The sequence below is a fragment of the Bombina bombina genome, chromosome 2 (assembly GCF_027579735.1).
Source record: "Bombina bombina isolate aBomBom1 chromosome 2, aBomBom1.pri, whole genome shotgun sequence".
Lineage (NCBI taxonomy): Eukaryota > Metazoa > Chordata > Amphibia > Anura > Bombinatoridae > Bombina > Bombina bombina.
In genome coordinates, this window is record NC_069500.1 from 725,972,338 (window position 1) to 725,992,245 (window position 19,908).

At 36.1% G+C, this 19,908-nt stretch overlaps 1 protein-coding gene across 1 annotated transcript in view; it reads right to left on the minus strand.

The window, feature by feature from the left end:
• Nucleotides 1–350: 350 nt before the first annotated feature.
• PCGF3 (polycomb group ring finger 3) overlaps nt 351–19,908 on the minus strand; it is a 299,567-nt gene continuing 280,009 nt past the window's right edge. The window contains exons 8-9 of the mRNA XM_053702738.1: nt 17,682–17,762; nt 351–4,275 (exon numbers count right to left, since the gene is read on the minus strand). Of these exons, the coding sequence (XP_053558713.1) occupies nt 4,228–4,275; nt 17,682–17,762 (129 nt within the window). The 3' untranslated portion in view covers nt 351–4,227. The remainder of the gene's footprint in view (nt 4,276–17,681; nt 17,763–19,908) is intronic.

Genomic DNA, 19,908 nt, shown 5'->3' on the forward strand with positions numbered 1-19,908 from the left:
ATGTCCGAGAAGTAGAAATTGCTCAATTTTCAGAGCTTCACTACATGAAAAGTGGTCAAAATAAATGATGAAAATATATCATAAAGTTGTTTCATTTAATCTGAAGGTGTTTACTGTCCCTTTAAATAAAAATAAATTACTTGGAATGCATTGTTGGTTAGGCTTGTTTTTCATGCATTTTATTGCAGCCATTTTGTTAGTTTCTACTTTCTAAAACAAATATAGCGCCAACTTTAAAACAGTAGCACTTTATACATAAAATATATACAATGTTATAAAACATTTTAATCTTTTTTTTTTTTTTTTAACATCTAATCTCCGAATTATAGGAAAAAAAACACAAATTTTACTCTTCGTTTTTTCTGTTTGCTTTTATTACAAGCATATAATATTAATTGGCAAAACACAGAATACAAGCTTCACTGTAAGAAAAACAATTAAGCAATATAAACCTCTCCCAAAAGGATTTTTAAACAAACAAAAAAAAAAATCTATAATCCATACACCTTTTTTTTACACAGTAACACAAAATGTAAACTTTCAAGTATTTTTTGTTAAATTTGAGTAATGTATTTTGTTTGGGAACATTTGTTTTACCAGTAAATAAAGTATTAAAAAATTGCAGTGAAAGCAATGGCTTCTTGTTTTAAATCCAGTTTTATAATGAGAATGATTTATTTTTTCTAGTTTGAACAATTCAGTTTAACCATAAATTACTCAAACTGTTTGTTGCACGGTTTCACATAAAGGGAATATGACTATGAATATGTTATTCTTCCACTTTGTTCCAGGTAAGGCAGAACAAATAACAAATGGGATTAATTATTATTACATTTATTTTTCAATTCAACTTTTGATATTTTATTTATGAGAATTTAATTAGCAAATATTAAAGATTTTCTCAAAAAATAAAAATCACAAAAAAGGTGCCATACATTTTAGGGTTAATACATTTAGCTGCATCCATAGAATTGTACCTGAATAAAGATATTTTCATTGTATTTAAACAAAAGAAGCTATAAAGATACACGTGTTCAACTTAACATTCAGTGTTTGAAATCACTTTCTGTTAAGAAAAGAAAATCACAGTAAAATAGGCAAATTGAACTTTTCCATATAAACGTCATTTGCGCTTGATATAACACAGTAAGGTTGTGTGGGTAGGAAATCATAGATCTGTATTCAGATATTTAAAACAAAATGTGATTGTAAACAAAAAATATGATACATGTTTATAAATAGCACCTTTTTAATATGTATATACTCCAAAATGGTTTGGTGTCCAGTATCAACAGTTCAAATAACCTAGTAACATCCTAATACTAACTGAATTTTTTGTGTGGAATACAGTAAATGCATAGAAAGTAAAGGGACATTGCACTGTAAAATTGATTTCCAATTAATGTGTTTCCAATGACTTGTTTACTTATTTTATGTATGAAATCTGTGCTGCTTGAAACCTCAACCCTTTATTCTCAAGAACATGCCCATATAAATTGGTTGCACCTCCAGAAATAGCAGATCGAGTTGTATCACTCAATACATAAAGGCTTCCTTATCTTATCTACACAACAAAATAATACTTAGAGAAAACAATTGAAAAAGAAAATGTATCACCTATCTATTCCATGCCCACTGGGAACTTGATGTATGCTTGTTTACATAGCTTTTCTACAGAGAATAATATGTATTCACATTTTCACTATGCATGGTGCTTTCAACAGGCAACAACAGCTATTTCAAATGACAAAATAAATGTAGATCAGCTATTTGTAAACAATTTGATACACTCCAGCGTGTAAAATAGATAATTGAAAACACATTAAAGAGTAGAAATAATTACAATACAATGTCCCTTTGAACAGTTTTAGAATACATCTTATAAAATTAAAAAAACAATATTGTACAGAATTTTTCACCATTGCTCAAAAATCCAAAATACAAAATTTTTGTTATCCACTTTCAATGTTCTGAAAGTCCCAACTGAATATTGTCTCAGAGCACTGAATGGGTATAAATTGATCTATTTAAAACATTTTGCAATCTATTGCACAGCAGCATTCAGGATGCATTTTTTTTATTACCATCACAGAAAAACAAAGGAAAGAAAAAAAAAAAAAGAAAGAAAAAAGGAGAAGCTTGTCAAACATTGTACAATTTCATTTTATATGCCCGTAAATAAAGCTGGTCACTTAAAAGTGTTCAATGGTAAAATAATATAGAAAGCTTAAAATAGAATAAATAATTTTATAAAGTTATTTTTAAACCCCACATTCCTATTTAAATTTTTAATATATTCTGTCAGAAGTTTCTATTTGCAATAAGTACTATATTAACTGAAACTGCATACTTATCCGTGGTCTTATGGTTGTAGAGTACTTCAGAAACATAAATATTATTGTGTTGTTGTTAATAAGTAAAAGCAGTTCTAAAACCCTTCACTGCAAACAAAAATTCTCCACTTTCAAAATACATCTCAAATAAAAAATAGGCTACGTGTGGTTTGTTTGTTTTTTTCTCGATAGCACAAAAGTAATCAATAAAATCTGCCAAAAAAGTGCTTTCTTGCCCATTCTCAAATGTAACAATTCGTGTGATGCTCAAGGAGTAATACTAAACTGTACCTCACAGAGGCCTTCTGATATCCAGTATATCTCCTTCATTTACAAGGCCTGTAGAATGTTGGACCGAGCCGTGCAAACAACACCCCTACCTTGTTCCACACCTCTTATAAAGGGAATAAATACCGGAGAACAAGGAACTTCTGACATTTTTTTTATTATTATTATTTTCTTAAAGGCTCTTTTTTTTTTTCTTTTACTTTTGAGGTTGTCACGTTATTTTTGTTAAAAAAAAAAAGGCAGAATGTTAAAAGTTTTCATAACGAAGAACCGGTTGTATGTGTCATCACTGGCTTCCAGTATGAATAAACAGATAGAACCATTCTGATTGGTGGGGACTCATGTACAGAGCACACAACGGGCCTCACAATTAACTGAAGGTTTAAGGTAGCACCATTACAAATTCAAGTGATTCCCCAAGGATATTTTCAAACATGAAAATAGTTTTATGAATGTATACAGTAATAAAAAATACATTCCAAGTTAAATCCTAAAGAAACCTTGAAAAAGGGAGGCCTACAGGTCCCCAAGGATAACTATTTCACTCGGGTTTAACCATTCTCTGAGCAGTGATTTTATAGTTGACTGTAAATTGTCCATCGTTACAAAATATAAACTGCCAAAAACAATAAGATGTCTAGTAGATAAACTTAGCACCAGGAGCAATCAAGATCTCTTAAATTGCAACACAAGTCATCAGGTTAATTAATAAACAGAGCCTTGGAAAATATAATTTTCTACGCTAATTATTTTGAATGGTTTTGTGCCAACGGGAGAGCAAACCGCTACTTCTCACAAGAATGTAAGATACGCAGTAACTGCTCTGCTATGGTGCAGCAAACAGATTATGTTTAATATTGCAGCACCGGATCAAAAGTGCACTGTGACAACACAACATAATTAAAACCATATAGCACTGCATTGCCTACAAGAACCCTATTTGATTACAATGTTGAATATTCGTTAATATTGATCATTCTCCCCAGCCAAAGCTCTCCAGGAATGCTGGTTTATAGCACAAACGATAAAAATGTCTTTTACGGAGTTGTTACAAAGTTCTACACATGGCTGAAAGCCACAATAAGCTTTATAAAGTAGCTGCAAAAGAAACAAATCATTTTTAAACTCTTTTTTTTCAAAATTAAAATGTAACCTAAGGTTAATTTGGTGTCAATCTCTGTTTTACTCTTTTATATTTATATATGTATATATATATATTTATTTCTTTATAATTATTTTTCATATATATATATATATCATGAACAATACATCTCAAATCCAATTTGGATGTAATTTGCAGCAAAGACATAAAGTCATGACAAGTGTTTTCAATATTTGTAAACGCCATGCTGGTAGTGTCTTGAGTTGTGAAAAATTATTTCTTTTGTACAAAAAGTATAAATATTTGTTATCTGTCCAGAGCTCTGGCATTCATGTTGCGCAAGAGAAATGAATCAAAGTGAACAGGGTCTTCCGTTGGAGCGCTACAATCATCTGGCTTGAATTCGCTGGTTCATGTCACATGTTCTGAGCAACAGGATGCTCGGGGGCGGTGCCCATGATAGTCTCTGCAAAACCTTTGTCCCAATAGGACATTTAAGTTATTTTACAGCAAGTCCATTTTCGGTCTGTAATGTAGGAGAAGGGGCGCTTTCTGTAATTACATTTAAAATAAAAGTTAATTGCTAAAATCAACACTGATATTTTCAATCATGTATTCAACCAAAAAGATTTATACACGCTAACCCAAAAGCCCTATAAAAATAATATTCTGAATAATCCAGAATGTTGTTTCTCATGTTCTGCAACATAACATATATAGGAATGGTTTTAAAGAGCTCAGAAAAAAACAAAACAATATACAGTTAGAATTTTGTGGTCAACAATAGCTAACTAACTAAAAAAACGAAAAATATATTGAGTTTGGAACTATGAAAAGTCCTTGGATATAAAACCATTTATTTTCTTTAGTGATTCAGATAGAGCATGCAATTTTAAGTAACTTTCTAATTTACTCCTATTATTCATTTTTCTTCATTCTCTTGGCATCTTTATTTGAAAAGCCGGAACATAAGCTTAGGAGCCAGCCCATTTTTGGTGGCTAAATGTAGCCACCAATCAGCAAGCGCTACCCAGGTGCTGAACCTGAAAATGGTCTGGCAAATAAGCATACATCCCTGCTTTTTCAACTAAAGATACCAAGAGAATGAAGAAAATGTGATAATAGGAATAAATTAGAAAGTTGCTTAAAATTACATGCTCTGTCAATCATGAATGAAAAAATTGGGTTTCATATCCCTTTAAATGTGCATACACTAGAAAAACAATGGTCTTAAATATGAAACTTAGGTACCCAAAAAGCCTAACCATAAAACTGCACAAGAAAATACTAAACATCAAAGGTACTATACCATAAAACGGTTTAACTTGTTTGTAGAAATGTATTATGAAGTCTGAAAATTAGTCTTTCTGGGTCACAATCAGGTTATACGTATCTATCTTTTAAAACCACATACAGTGAAAAATGTAGTTAAATTACAATTTGTATGGTTGGAATATAGTATTTTCTTGTGCGTTTTGGTACTTTTTGTAAGAGCGTGTGTACCTTTAAGTTCCCTTCCCCTTTTCTTTTTGTGTTTCTTGATACCAACAATATAGTTGTTTAAAACTATAACAAAAATTATAAAGTGATCACAAAATTAAAGCAGGAAACTAGCAGATGCTGACTAATAAAAGTTGGATAACATTAAAGTTGTTTGTCTTTAGCTATAAAATAATTATTCATCAATACACTACTTACCCATTACTATAAAGCATTATAAAAACGCAGCTCTCAATTATTGCCCTACCCCATCTAATATGTTTACAAAATTACTGATTACGTAATTTAAATTTAAACTTAAAGTTTCTTGAGTGAGCAATATGGAAAAAAACATCTTACAAACATACAGATGAGCTGTAATATATATGCTCATGAAACATATTTTAAAGGGATATGAAACCCAACTTTTTTCTTTCATGATTCAGATAGAGCATGCAATTTTAAACAACTTTCTAATTTACTTCTATTATCAATTTTTCTTCATTCTCTTGTTATCTTCTTTTGAAAAGCAGGGATGTATTCTTAGGGGCTGACCCATTTCTGGAGCACTATGTTGCAGCATTTTTGCAAGAATCCATTTGCAAGAGCACTAGATGGCAGCATTATTCCTTTACAACTTCATTTTTATTATTGTCAACCAGTAGCTGAACATTATCAAATACACTCGTATGTCACGCAGGACACTAACATAGTACCTCACCTTCGAGGTTCCTGATAGGTCTTGACGCTGAGGTCAATGACACCTACTAATGATCTCCACTCCCCCCCCCCCCAATCCCACCGCTAGGGACACCAGCTACTAACATATAAATAACACTATTCTCCCTCCCAAGAACTAGCTATTAGTTAATTTCTCTGCTATTTGTGATCCATGTCCCAGGAAACACACCTGCTAAGACTAATTCCGCAAAACTTATAGAGGACAAAAAAGGGGATAGTAATTGCTCTTGTAACGGAATTGGGAAGGACTTAATGATTGTGGCCCATCTTCCCAGAAACGGCCGTATTCTTTCCTCCGTTGCACAAAACAAGTGGAATGCTTCATAAATAATTTGAGATGGGATCCCCTTCAGAATTTGGGATACGCTTGGCTTTCTAATTTTTTTAAATGAATTATCTAACTATCATTATGACAGTATTTAAAATTATTATCATGGGATTAACACTAGATCTGATAACCAAGAAGATAATCTCTTCTAAAGCTAAAGTAAACAACGTGAGATGCGTTATATTAAACCAATATAGAACTTTTGCCAGAGCTGCTTAATTTTAGTGCACTACCAAAACATATGCACCAGTTCAGCATCCCTGTTAGAACAGCGAGGACAGGCAGAAAAATTTTAGGGATAAAATTTGGCAACTTTGAGCGGAGATAAATAAAAATCATTAATTTCATATGCGACTCCTTCCAGCTTACAGCAATCTGACATTCAGCTAAACTATGGAAGCTTTCTTGAATTCTCTCAATATCTGTCGTAGGGATACTAGAAAACCAAAGTTTACACAATCTATCCAGGAATCTATCTCCCTGCTTAGATAGCATAATGTCGTATATTAATGAAATCGAGGCTTTACCAGTATTAAATTTATGTATGCACATCTTGATATCAGACCACGTGACATCGATACAAGTGGGCCAGTTCTGAGATTGGATATAATGCCTCAAATGAAAATAGGCAAAAAGATTGTTATGAAGAAGATCATAACGTTGAAAGATCTGCCCAGCAGATAATATTTGGTTATTTTCATCCAACAACTGCTGAATATTACAGAGTCCGTTGACTGACCAGGTTTTAAAAACCTTATGGTATATAGCTGGAGTAAATTGAGGATTACCTATTATAGGTAAATATTCTGAGTAAGTAAAGTCAATCTGTAGCAAGGAGCAACACTTTTACCACGCCTGAATAATGTTCTTAAAAGAGAGAAGAGGCTTAATGTTTGCAGGTAAACTCTGGAGAGGACAATGCAAAATGGCTTTCTTACCGCTCCATATAAATTGGGAAAACCAGGAAGAAAGTTTACCTAAATCTTTGTTCAAGATAAAAAGAGGTAAGTTTTGAAGAGGGTACAGAATACGGGGGAAAATAATAGTTTTGATCAAATTAACCTTAGCCGTAATGGATAGTGGGAAAGAAGTCCATAATTTTAAATCCTCTTGGATCTTAAAAAATAAAGTTGTAAAATTATCTTTGTACCAATTTTTAGGATTCCTATGAATTTCAATTCCCAGCTATTTAATAGTTTCCACTTCTCTAAACAGAAAAAATACACGTTTCCTATTCTGATTCCCAATCCTCATCAATTCACTTTTTTCCAAATTAACTTTATAACCAGAAAATGAACTGAACTCCTCCAAACACTGCATTATAATTGGTATTGATTGAACAGTATTTTCTAAAAATATCAAAAGATCATCCGCATAGAGTAGCGTTTTCAAAGTAAAAGAACCAACCCTGATTCCCTGATAGCCTGGCTCTTAATCGTATTGCTAAAGGTTCAAGGGCCAAGTTAAAAAGGAGCGTAGACAAGAGACATCCTTGTCGCGTACCTCTCTGTAATGTATTTGCAGAAAATACTGACCCACTGATCAACAGAAATGAGATTGGGTTAAAATATAACTGTTCCAGGAACCTAAAAAAATTATTCTTAATGCCAAAATTGGCTAATGTTGTAAATGGATGTCCCCAGGTGATACAGTCAAAAGCTTTAACTGCATCTAGGGTCAAAAATGCGGGATCTTTGTAGCTAGGCTTTTGTTTGAATTGATCAATATTCCATACATAGTCTACTAAAGTTACAACTTTGCGGAAATTTTTAGCAGGATTCTGGAAGGACATAAAACCTGACTGATCAGGATGCATTAGTTTGTCTAATACGGAAGAGAGTCTCAGAGCTATAATAGAGGTAAGAATTTTGTAGTCAGTGTTTAACACTGAAATAGGTCTATGCGAGGCTAGATCTTCCAAATCTTTACCTTTTTTGGGAATCAGAGAGATATTAGCTACAGAAAACAATACAGAAATAGGTGCATCTAATGTAAAGTAGCTATTATAGAGAATCTCAAGAACATTATTCCTATTTAACACAGAAAATTATGGGAAGGAAGCAAATTTGACAGTAAATTGGAAACTTTTTTTAAAATAGTATTCTCTGTCTGAATCAGAAAATACATTTTTTGGGAGGTTTCATATCCCTTTAAGGATATTTAACATTAAAGGGACCCTTTGAGATAGTAATATAAAATGATAAAATAAATAAATATATATATAAAAAAGAGACAAAGTGCACTCCAAACTTCACTTCTAAAGCCTTGGGTGCAGCAAACAAAATGCACAATCCTGAAGAAAAAGCGTGATACTTTGCTATTTTTCTTTGTTGACTCCGGTCTGTCTAGGTGGGCTCTGGTTTAAGTCTTAACATGATTTACAACTCGGATGCCCTCTATATGTATCTAACATACATCACCGGAACAGATATGACAGAGGCTTTCTTTATCGGCTCCGCAACTTTTTGACAGCGGCTCTGTTGACAGTTTCTATGGTTACTGTGTAACATATAGACTTGCAACAAGTTATCACAAGCGGACACCCTACATTTCTGTCTCCGCCGGTGTCTGTTTACTGCACTGTTCTATTATTTGCATTTTAGTTGGTAAAAATGTTATATATCACTAGTTTTGGTGTTTTTGTTATTCAGCGTTACGTTGACACGGCTGACTACTCCCACTTTAGGGAGGGTCTAACGTGTAGAGCGCGACGCTCAGAAGTGCTGTGTATAAAGTCACGGTGGTGGTAAGTGTAACTGTTCAATTTCTGTCTGTCTGAGGAGGAGCTGCTAAGGCTTGAAAACGTAAACACATTAAAGTGGAAGCATTATTAAGTCCTTTGGAGTGCGCTTTTTCTTCAGGATTATATATATATATATATATATATATATATATATATACACACACACACACATACATATACAAAACACGGTAAGGGGACTGCACTCTCAAACTGGACTAGGTATCCCATGACCCTGCAACATGCTCAGCCCTGGGTGCTATAGCACTCTCAGGAAGCTGTTGGTCTCCAGAGTCACAGGCAGTTAACCTCAGACAAGCCTGGGTGCAAGGCCCATAAGGAAAATTACAAAATAAATGAATGCAACACACAGAAAGTATAGCACAAGGCTTGCACCCAGGCTTGTCTAGGGTTAACTGCCTGTGACTCTGGAGACAGCACAGCTTCCTGAGAGTGATATAGCACCCAGGGCTGAGCATGTTGCAGGGTCATGGGATGTGTACCCAGTCCAGTTTGAGAGGGCAGTCCCATTCCGTGTTTTGTATATGTCTAGGGAGATTACATAAGTCTGTGAACCCTGACTTGTTCCCAGTTTGATTGAGAGTTTGCATTTGTATGGCTGTATTAGGGACCCAGGTTTTGGAAGAGACCTTGACGTGGTACCTGGGCTTGTCCCATTTGGACAGACGCGGTAACTAACTCTTCCAGTTTTGCTTTTTATTCTTAGCTGAGAGCTTGTAAGCGAGTGCCTGGCTTCTGTGTGTTGTATTCATTTATTTTGTAATTTTCCCTATGGGCCTTGCACCCAGGCTTAAACACACAAGGATGAACAGTGGCACTACTTAGACTTTTCCTCTAATAATAAGTCAAATTCAGAGGTAAGAGTTAGATTAATTCTACTGTGTGTTAGAGGAAATGGTGCTTGTGCACAAATATAAATATGAACACCGAGGAAGAATGGTATGGAGGATACCAGACTACCCAAAGTATGCACTTACAGCACTCTAGGTCTGAACTAAAGGTTGGGATTCCTCAACAGGATATTAAAATATAACTTTTATTGGTATTAAAATTAAAAAACCAAAATTGTTTGGTTAATACATACACGATTAAAATTTGCTCCAGTGCCCAAATCAGTATAATGAGTTTCACGTTGGATCACAATTTATGATAATTCGGCCTGAATAAATTCACTAGTAATAGTGATCTAAATAATTCAATAAATCAACTCGGTAATGGTTACCATCATAGTGTTAATCTGAATAGTAGAGCTCATGTATAAATTCTGATCAAGGTTGTGTAATCTCAGCTTCATAAACTTACGCTATCATCATTCAGTATAATGGGTGATAGCAGAGTAATGAGTATTGTATATTAATAATGATTATCCACGAATAGGGGTACTAGTGAATTGAATATTCACAAAAACGAGGGTTTGATCAGTTATAACCTGGGCTATAGTTTTAGCCTGTATACTTGTATAAATAGCAATGTGTGCGTGCTTGGTGCTACTGTAGTTTTCAATATTTCATTAGGTATATATTCCTAAAAATAGGAATACGGTTATTGTCACAATAAGCCTAGTTCTGTGTCGCCCAGACCTCAGATCTGGCCACTTATGTTCACTTAAAGTTATTAGATAATTTGACCCTGATTAGTCCATACAGCAATTGCTGCAAAGTTACTATGGCTTATATTAATCCACCTTCATAAATTTTAGGCATATGTTTCATAGAAAACTTAATCTGCAACTATTCCAGTGCCTCCCAGATTTTATTAATTGACAAATGTCCCAAAGTTTATTCACAGTGCCAAAGATTATTCTGGGCCAATGTACGGTAGAATTGCCAATGTGTGGTAATTCGAATTATGTGCCCTTTGACACAGCCAATGTTATGATTCACAAGTATTACAATTATCAGTCATTAGTTTGTAACATTATTCTAATACATATTCATTCATATACTGGGTTTTATAGCTCTAGTTACATTTGGCACAACCCACTTTCAATAAATGCTTTCTATGATTTCGTTTAAGCTCAATATCCGTGGTACAATATCTATTAATTTCGAAAGCTCTGAAAGCTGTATTTAAAGTTAAAGCTCGGTCTGGCACAACCCAGATTATATGTATAGAGTTAATAGTCCATTAATTTATAATATGAATCTCCATTGAAACACACATTCATTCTCAAAATTCGATTTAACAATAAAAGTAAATCTAATCTGGTACAACCCAGGTTATATAAGTAATGAATATCTTGCAGTTTTTGTTTAATTCGCAACTATGTTGCAGGTTGATATATATGTTTCAGTTTGAGCGCCGTGTGGTATAGCAAATGCTGTGACTATCAGGCAATATCAATCACACTCATACGTCTGTAAGGTCTTACAATACACGCTCATTCACACACCAGTTTGGTAGTTTAAGTTAAAACTGGCACAACCCAGTTACTATAACAATATCTACGGCGTAGCGTATAATTATTGAAAGACTTAGTTAGCAATTGATAAAATAAAGTCTGGCATAACCCTGGCTGATTGACTATAACTTGTTATTGTGTATACGATAAGTTACTATAACAGTATCTGCGGCGTAACGTATAATTATTAAAAGACTTAGTTAACTATTAATGAAATAAAGTCTGGCACAACCCAGGCTATATGGTTATAACCCAGGCTTGTCTGGGGTTAACTGCCTGTGACTCTGGAGACAGCACGGCTTCCTGAGAGTGCTATAGCACCCAGGGCTGAGCATGTTGCAGGGTCATGGGTTGTGTACCCAGTCCAGTTCTCTTCCGTGTTTTGTATATGTCTAGGGAGATTACATAAGTCTGTGAACCCTGACTTGTTCCCAGTTTATTTGACTGAGAGCTTGCATTTGTATGGCTGTATTAGGGACCCAGGTTTTGGAAGAGACCTTGACGTGGTACCTGGGCTTGTCCCATTTGGCCAGATATGGTAACTAACTCTTCCAGTTTTGTTTTTAATCTTAGCTGAGAGCTTGTAAGCGAGTGCTGGACTTTGTGTGTTGTGTATATATATATATATATATATATATATATATATACATACTTACTCTGTGTATATATATATATATAAATCTGCAATACACTCATTTATTTTGTCTTCTTTTACTGTAATTCCATTCTGAAATTGTGGGCTTCTCAGTTGTTGTTAGAAATGGAAGTGCAGAACACTGTTATATGCCACACAGCCATTGGCTGCACACTTTAGTGACCTATTTATAACTGACTTTAATTGGCCACAGCAAAGAAGGTAACCTAAGTTACAACATGGCTGCTCCAGTTGTTTTATAGACACTAAAACTTTACACTTTGTCAATATTTAAACAGCTAATGAAACCTTAAAAAATACATTTACATGTTATTCTCAGATTAATCTTTTCTTTGAATGCATCACTCTAGCTAGCATTTATTAGTGTTAAATGCCCCTTTAAATAAACACTAATATATAATGCTGATATAATGCAACGATAAGCCTAAAAACAATATGCAGATGTATTTTCTTTAAATTGTGTTGTATGAAGAAAAGAAGTGTAAAGTTTCACTTTCTATAAATTAAGCCATGTTGAAACTTAAAGTGATGGTAAATCCAAGCGTTTAACAAACGCTAGGATTTACCATCATTAAAAATCAAGGGGAGTTTAATTAATCAACCTTGTAAAAAACAAAATTTATGCTTACCAGATAAATTCCTTCCTTTCCTGTCAGGGAGAGTCCACAACGATATTCCTTACTGTTGGGAAATACAACACCTGGCCACCAGGAGGAGGCAAAGACACCCCAGCCAAAGGCTTAAATGTCCCTCCCACTTGCCCCATCCCCAGTCATTCGGCCGAGGGAACAAGGAAAAGTAGGAGAAACATCAGGGTATAAAGGTGCCAGAAGAATAACAAAAAGGGTGCCGCCCAAAAAATTCTAAGGGGCGGGGTCCTGGACCCTCCCTGCCAGGAAAGGAAGGAATTTATCTGGTAAGCATACATTTTGTTTTCTTTCCAAAAGGCAGGGAGAGTCCACGACAATATGCCTTACGGTTGGGAAAACAATACCCAAGCTCCAGAGGACCCTGAAGGAATAACAGGAGGGAATTAAGAAAGAGGTGGACCCTAATCCGAGGGCACCAGAGCCTGCAAAACCTTTCTCCCAAAAGCTGCTTCAGTCGAAGCAAACACATACAATTTAGAACATTTAGAAAAACTATGTAAGGAGGACTAGGTAGCCGCCTTACAAATCTGATCCATAGAGGCTTCATTCTTAAAGGCCCAGGAAGAAGCAACTGCTTTAGTGGAATGAGCAGTAATCCTCTTAGGAGGCTGCCGTCCCGTTTTCTTATAAGCCAAGTGGATGACACTCCTTAACCAGAAAGACAAGATGCATAAATGACAAACAAGGATGAAGATGGTCTAAAATTCCTTAGAAGCCTGAAGGTAAAACTTCAAAGCAGGAACCACATCCAGATTGTGAGGCAAAAGTTCCTTCGCTGAAGGAGGATTGGGACACAAGGAAGGAACAACAATCTCTTGATTGATGTTACAATCTGACACCAATTTAAGAAGGAAACCTAACCTAGTACGCAAAACCTAATCATTGGCATGAAAAACTAGGTGAAGTGTGTCACACCATAAAGCCAAGATCTCATAGACTCTGCGAGCAGAGGCAATGGCTAATAGAAACAAAACTTTCCAAGATGACAGTTTAATGTCAACAGTATGCATGGGCTCAAATGGAGCCTGCTGCAAAACACGAAGAACAAGATTGAGATTTCAAGGCGGAGTCAAAGGTCTAAACACAGGTCTGATCCTAGTCAGAGCCTTAAAGAACTGCACATCTGGAAGTTCAGCTAATCTTTTGTGCAGCAACACCGACAGGGACGATATCTGTCCCTTCAGAGAACTGGACGATAGACACCTCTCCAAACCATTCTGGAGAAAAGATAAAATTCTGGCAACTTTTACCTTATGCCAAGGAAAACCACGCTCCTCACACTAGTGCAGGTAAGTTCACCATACCTTATGGTAGATGCGCCGAGTAACCGGCTTACAAGCTTGAATCAAAGTGTCTATGACACTCTAAGAGAATTCTCTCCTGGTTAAGACTAAGCATTCAATCTGCACGCAGTCAGCCTTAGAGAACCTAGATTTTGGTGTAGGAAGGGACCCTGTATCAGCAGGTCCCTGCGACAAGGTAAACTCCACGGAGGAGAAGAGGACATTCTCACCAGATCCACAAACCAGGTCCTTCACGGCCAGGAAGGAACAATTAGGATCACCGATGCTAGCTCCTGCTTGATGCAGGCCACCACACGAGCGAGAAGAGTCAATGGAGGAAAGAGATATACGAGTCTGGACCTCCATGGAACTGCCAGAGCGTCTATTAACTCTGCTTGAGGATCCCTCGATCTCAATCCGTACCTGGGTAATTTGGCATTGAGACGAGAGGCCATAAGATCTTCTATCTCCAGCATACCCCATCTGCTGCAAATATCTCCAAACACCTCGGGGTGGAGAGACCCCCCCCCCCCGGGTGAAAAGATTGTCTGCTGAGGAAGTCTGCTTCCCAATTGTCCACACCCGGAATGTGGATCGCTGACAGCACACAACTGTGGACTTCTGCCCATTCTAGGATTGGTGACACCTCTCTCATTGCTAAGGAACTTCTCGTTCCTCCCTGATGGTTGATGTAAGCAACCGTTGTTATATTGTCTGATTGGAATCTGATAAACTAGGATAAACCCAGAAGGGGCCAAGCCTTCAGCGTGTTGAAGATTGCCCGCATTTCCAAAATATTGATTGGAAGAGAGGACTCCTGAGTACATAAACCTTGTGCCTTCCTGGCACCCCAAACTGCTCCCCAGCCTGAAAGGCTGGCGTCCATAATCACTGTCTCCCAAGACGGTCTCAAGAAGCACATGCCTCGATACAGGGGATCTGGACAAAGCCACCAAGAGAGTGAATCTCACGACAGGCTGTCCAATGCGATCTGCTGTGACAGGTCCGAATGACCGCAGTTCTACTGTCTCAGCATGCATAGTTGTAAAGGTCTAAGACGGAATCTGGCAATTGGAATAATATCCATACAAGACACCATGAGTCCAATCACCTTCATGCACTGGGCCACCGAAGGTCTTAAGGCGGCCTGGAAGGCAAGGCACGCCGATGTCAGCTTGTGACATTTCTGATCTGTTAGATACTGAACCTATAACCGTACCCAGGAAATTCACCCTGGTATTTGGAGTAAGAAAACTTTTCAAAATTTATCTTACATTCATAAGATTGAAAAAGACCATCTTTTCATTTTTGCCAGATGAAAAGATTGTGCCTGTACTAAGATATCATTTAGGTACAGAGCTACTGAAATTCATTGAGTTCTGGCCACTGCCATAAGAGCACCTAGGACCTTTATAAATATCCTGAGTGCAGTAGCTAAGTCAAACGGAAGTGCTGATCCAGAAAAGCAAACCTTAGGAACTGATCCTTGTGGATCAGAACATGCAGGTATAAGTTCCCTCTTTTTTGGGAACCACAAAGAGGTTTGAATAGAACCCCAGACCTCTTTCTGATGCAGGTACCGGGACTATCACTCCTAAGGAGGATAGGTCCCTTACACAATCTAAAAAGTCTGTCTTCTCTGGTCTTGTAGACACTCTGGAGAGGAGGAATCTGCCTCTGGGTGGGTTATTACAACAATACTATTGGAGCATTGATCACTCCTTTGAACCTATTAGATCTCTCCAGTGTCGTCTGAGAAGGGATGGGCAGTAACTCTTGAATTGGATATTACAAAACCAATTGGGAATCATTGCAACGTCAGGGATTTACTGAGATTACACACTGGAAACCTTCACGCAGGCGCATTTCTGTGTAGAGGATGCTGAGCAGAGTTTATAAGTCATGGGAATTTTATGTTATGTACACCTGAGGAAATTGTCATGCAAGACCGAGAAACGTTGTGTTTTAACAAATAAAGTCTTTTTATACTTTAGACTTTTTCCACAACTTTTTAATTATTTACAGATTTATCATACCACTGTGGAAGTTTAATGTGGATACTCTTACGTGTTGCAAACCACAGTTCTGCAGTGAAAGATTGTCCAAAGTATTTGCAGCCTACCAAGGTCACATGCTGTTTGGAATATACGAGGGAAAATTGTCTGGATGAATTATAAGAGTCCAGGAGGCCAGTGTAGCACTTCTCAAGTGCTTGGAATCTTGTAAGTACAATAGTATCTGTGCTGATGTGAATTTGAGCTACTGATTGTGCACTATGGTGACACCATCTTCTTTTTGATATTTTTTTAGACTAACCAAATTGACTACCAGCAAGATTTGGAAGAAGCAGCCTGCCACTTATATCAAGACTCTATGCAGTGTACCCTTGGAACGGATAGGAACTAACCTGCACTTCTTGTTTTGATAAGTTATCATGAACATTCACCAATAAATGATCATTGACACTACTATTATCACTTTATTGTGTTTGTATTTTGTAACTTTGTTACATCTTTGCACCTTTGCATTTTATGTCACTGTAGCTTTAAGTAAGATCTATCCTTGCGTGCAGTTGGACATTTTGTATATAACTATTTTTATATATATAATCATTACACATATTTTTGCACTTATATTTAGCACTTAACAGTGTTATAGGTTGACACATCCAACATAATTTATTAGTCTATATTCAACAACACAGAAAGGGTGAGTTTAGCACCCTTTTTTTTTTTTTTTTTTACACGGTTAATAAATTAAATTTCCCTTGATTTTTAGTGATGGTAAATCCTAGCATTTGTTAAACACTTTAAGTTTCCTTTTATAGCTCTCTTTCGCTGAGGACACTTAGGGATAGCTATAAAACAGGAAATACAATGTCCAAACACTGAAACGTGCAAGTAATGACTGTGTAGAATATGACAATGATAAACTGTTTAACATGGTTTTTGATGTTTCTACAGTTCAGTGTTTGGACACTTTTTTTTTCCAGAGGACAATTAGGGACAAATATAAAACAGGCAACAGCAGCAGTCATAACTTTATAGAAATTCAGTGGAATTGGTAGCCCACAATTTTCAGTTAAATTACATGAAAATGGGACAAACTAAATAATTAAAGTATGTGCAGTCCTGTTTGAATAGTGTCTTTATTGCCTGTTTTGTAAATGTCCCTAACTTTCCTCAGCAAGAGAGACAGAGGAGAAAACAAGTTCAAGCATAGTGGCTCCCATTAGTCACAGAGGCATTTAGAAAACCAACCATTTTAAGAGTTAGATTTCAGGAAAAGGTGACAAAGTAAATTTTGAAAGTATACTGCAAAGTTGTTTTTTTATAACTACACATAATAAAATATTTTATATTACAATCTCATACTATTTACTGTCCCTTTAAAGCTGTTCATTTGTAATAATGAAAGTTAACCTCTCTCTCACTTACATCGGATCAGAGATAAAAATATAAAAGGAACTGGAGTGAGTTACATAACCAAAATATTTTATGTCTATTCCGTAATAAACAATGCACTTAATACCATATTAAAAAAAGAACATAATTGACGTGGTGAAAAAGTCATGTTACAAATGGCGCAGAGGAACGATTGTCAAGATTTTACATTGTTGGTTTTTATATTTTAAATTGTACGAACACATAAAAGCTATACCTTAAATCTCCACCTTGTGACAACCACAAATTTGAGCGTGTGATCCTTTCCCAGAATTTCTTCATTGCATAATATATCCAGCTAAAGTAAAAAGAAAAAGTGTACATATGTAACTGGCAGATACAGGACAAAAAAAAAAATCCCAATTTCGACCCAGAACCTTTCAGCTTGTAACTTACAATGTCATTAGAGAGGCTGTATAACAGCTACTGAAATGATTCACGGCTTATCACAGAACAGTCAACCACCTATTCATAGCTTTTTGTAAAATGAATAATGCAATTGTGAAAGTACTTGTTAAAAAGGGACAGTAAACACCTCATAATTACAAAGGCATTTCTGTTGTGTTGCTATAGAAGAGCAGATCAGCCAAATCTTAAAGGGACACTAAAGTCAAAATTAAACTTATATGGTTCAGATAGATCATGCTGTTTTAAAAGGCGTTCCAATTAACTTCCATCCAATTTTGCCCAGCCTTTTTATATGCACACTTAGAGGCACCAGCTCCAACTGAGCATGTGCACAAGTTCACAGGGTATATGTATACTGATCTGTGATTGGCTGATGGCTGTCGCATAAAACAGGGGGCCGGCCAATGTAGGGGAAAAATAAATTGGTCAGAAATAAATCTACATCTTATTTTTAATTCATAGTAAGTGTTATTGCATTGTCTTTGTATTATGCACTTTTTAACTATGCATTGCTACAGTATTTAATGGTCCTTTAATGTTTTTAAAATAAACATCCTTTTTACTGCAATTCTTTTTCAACAGCCAAACTCCACCCACCATTTGTCATAATTGGAGGAGCCAATCTGAGCTTTAGCCCACAGACAACAAGTCTAGTCACGGTCATAAAGTTAGTATAGTGTGCATTGTTTTGCAGTTGTTATCAGATAAAGCCAATTAAGCCTTCAGAAGTCAGCAGGGAGCATTTCAAGTTCTGAGAGTTAGAAATAGGTCAATTCCCAGAGCTAAAATACATAAAAACGTAAAATAAATAATGAAAATATATTGCAAAGTTGTTTCATTATACATAACTAAATGTGTTATACAAGTCTCATGGTGTTTACCTTCCCTTTAAGAATCACAAGACTAAATTTGAGAAGTGATTGTCCATAATTTGGGCAACTGTGAGCAAAATCTCAAATTACATAAACTCACTTTTAGTAAAAAGGTACCAACAAAAGCTGCTTGCATGTATCTCCACATTAAAACAAATCGATATCCAGTATTTTAGCTTGTATTGTTAACAAAAGCTTCTCAAAGACATACTGAACTTGAAATGTATATATGTACAGATAAAACTATTTGTACACACTTAAAGTATAGCCTTATCCAGAGTGACTTCTGTATTTTATATTGTACCTTCTGTGTATAGGTAGAGAAACAAATAAATCTTTATCTGCTCCTCCTTTCCTTTTCATAGACATTTATACAAAAACCCAGCGAGAGATAAAGAGGTGGACCAGGAATTACCCCATTCATCACTTTTAAGTCATATCAGGCAACATCCACACACCTCTGTCTATGGTTGTATAACCTGCTTGGCTACATAAATTTGTATTGTTACTCTAACATTTATGGCTGCTGCAACAGCTTATGTACCTTTGGGTTCCTAGCTCAAAGTGGAGTGTTGTCTTGCTCTACTGTTTTCCTAACCATTTTTACTTCTTACAGGTCCTTCCTACAGTAATTATTATAGCTGTAATCTAGGCAAGTGTGTTCTCAAGTGCTAACCCCTCAAAGCTCTCCCTTTCCGGCCTAGCTAGTCTAGGCTGGTCACCTCCACTTCCCCTTTTCCCTTCCTTTTGGTCGTATCCCCTTCCCCTGAGTTGAGAGGCAGTTCTGTAAGGGCAGAGGTGGCCCATTCTGTAGCGGTATCCTTTATATTTTGTGTATGTTAAATATTTGTCATTTACCTGTGAACCTAACAGTCCTACATACTAAATTTAGGTCCTTTGCCTGAGAACTATTGTACGTTTGTCCCACACCTTCCCGCTCCTGCGCAGCTTGTCAGGGTGGGTCACTTCCAATTTCCTTTCCCCTTCCTTCGGGTTGTATCCCTAGGGTCCCTAGGGTGAGGGGCTAGCTCTAGTGTCCAGCATGTCTGCAACAGTTTTACTCTATACTCATAATGTAGCTCTTTTTGTGAAGCGCTGCTCAGCCCCGCTCTAACCATGTGATAGGTTGAACTAAAATTGTATATACAGATGTGCTATGAATAA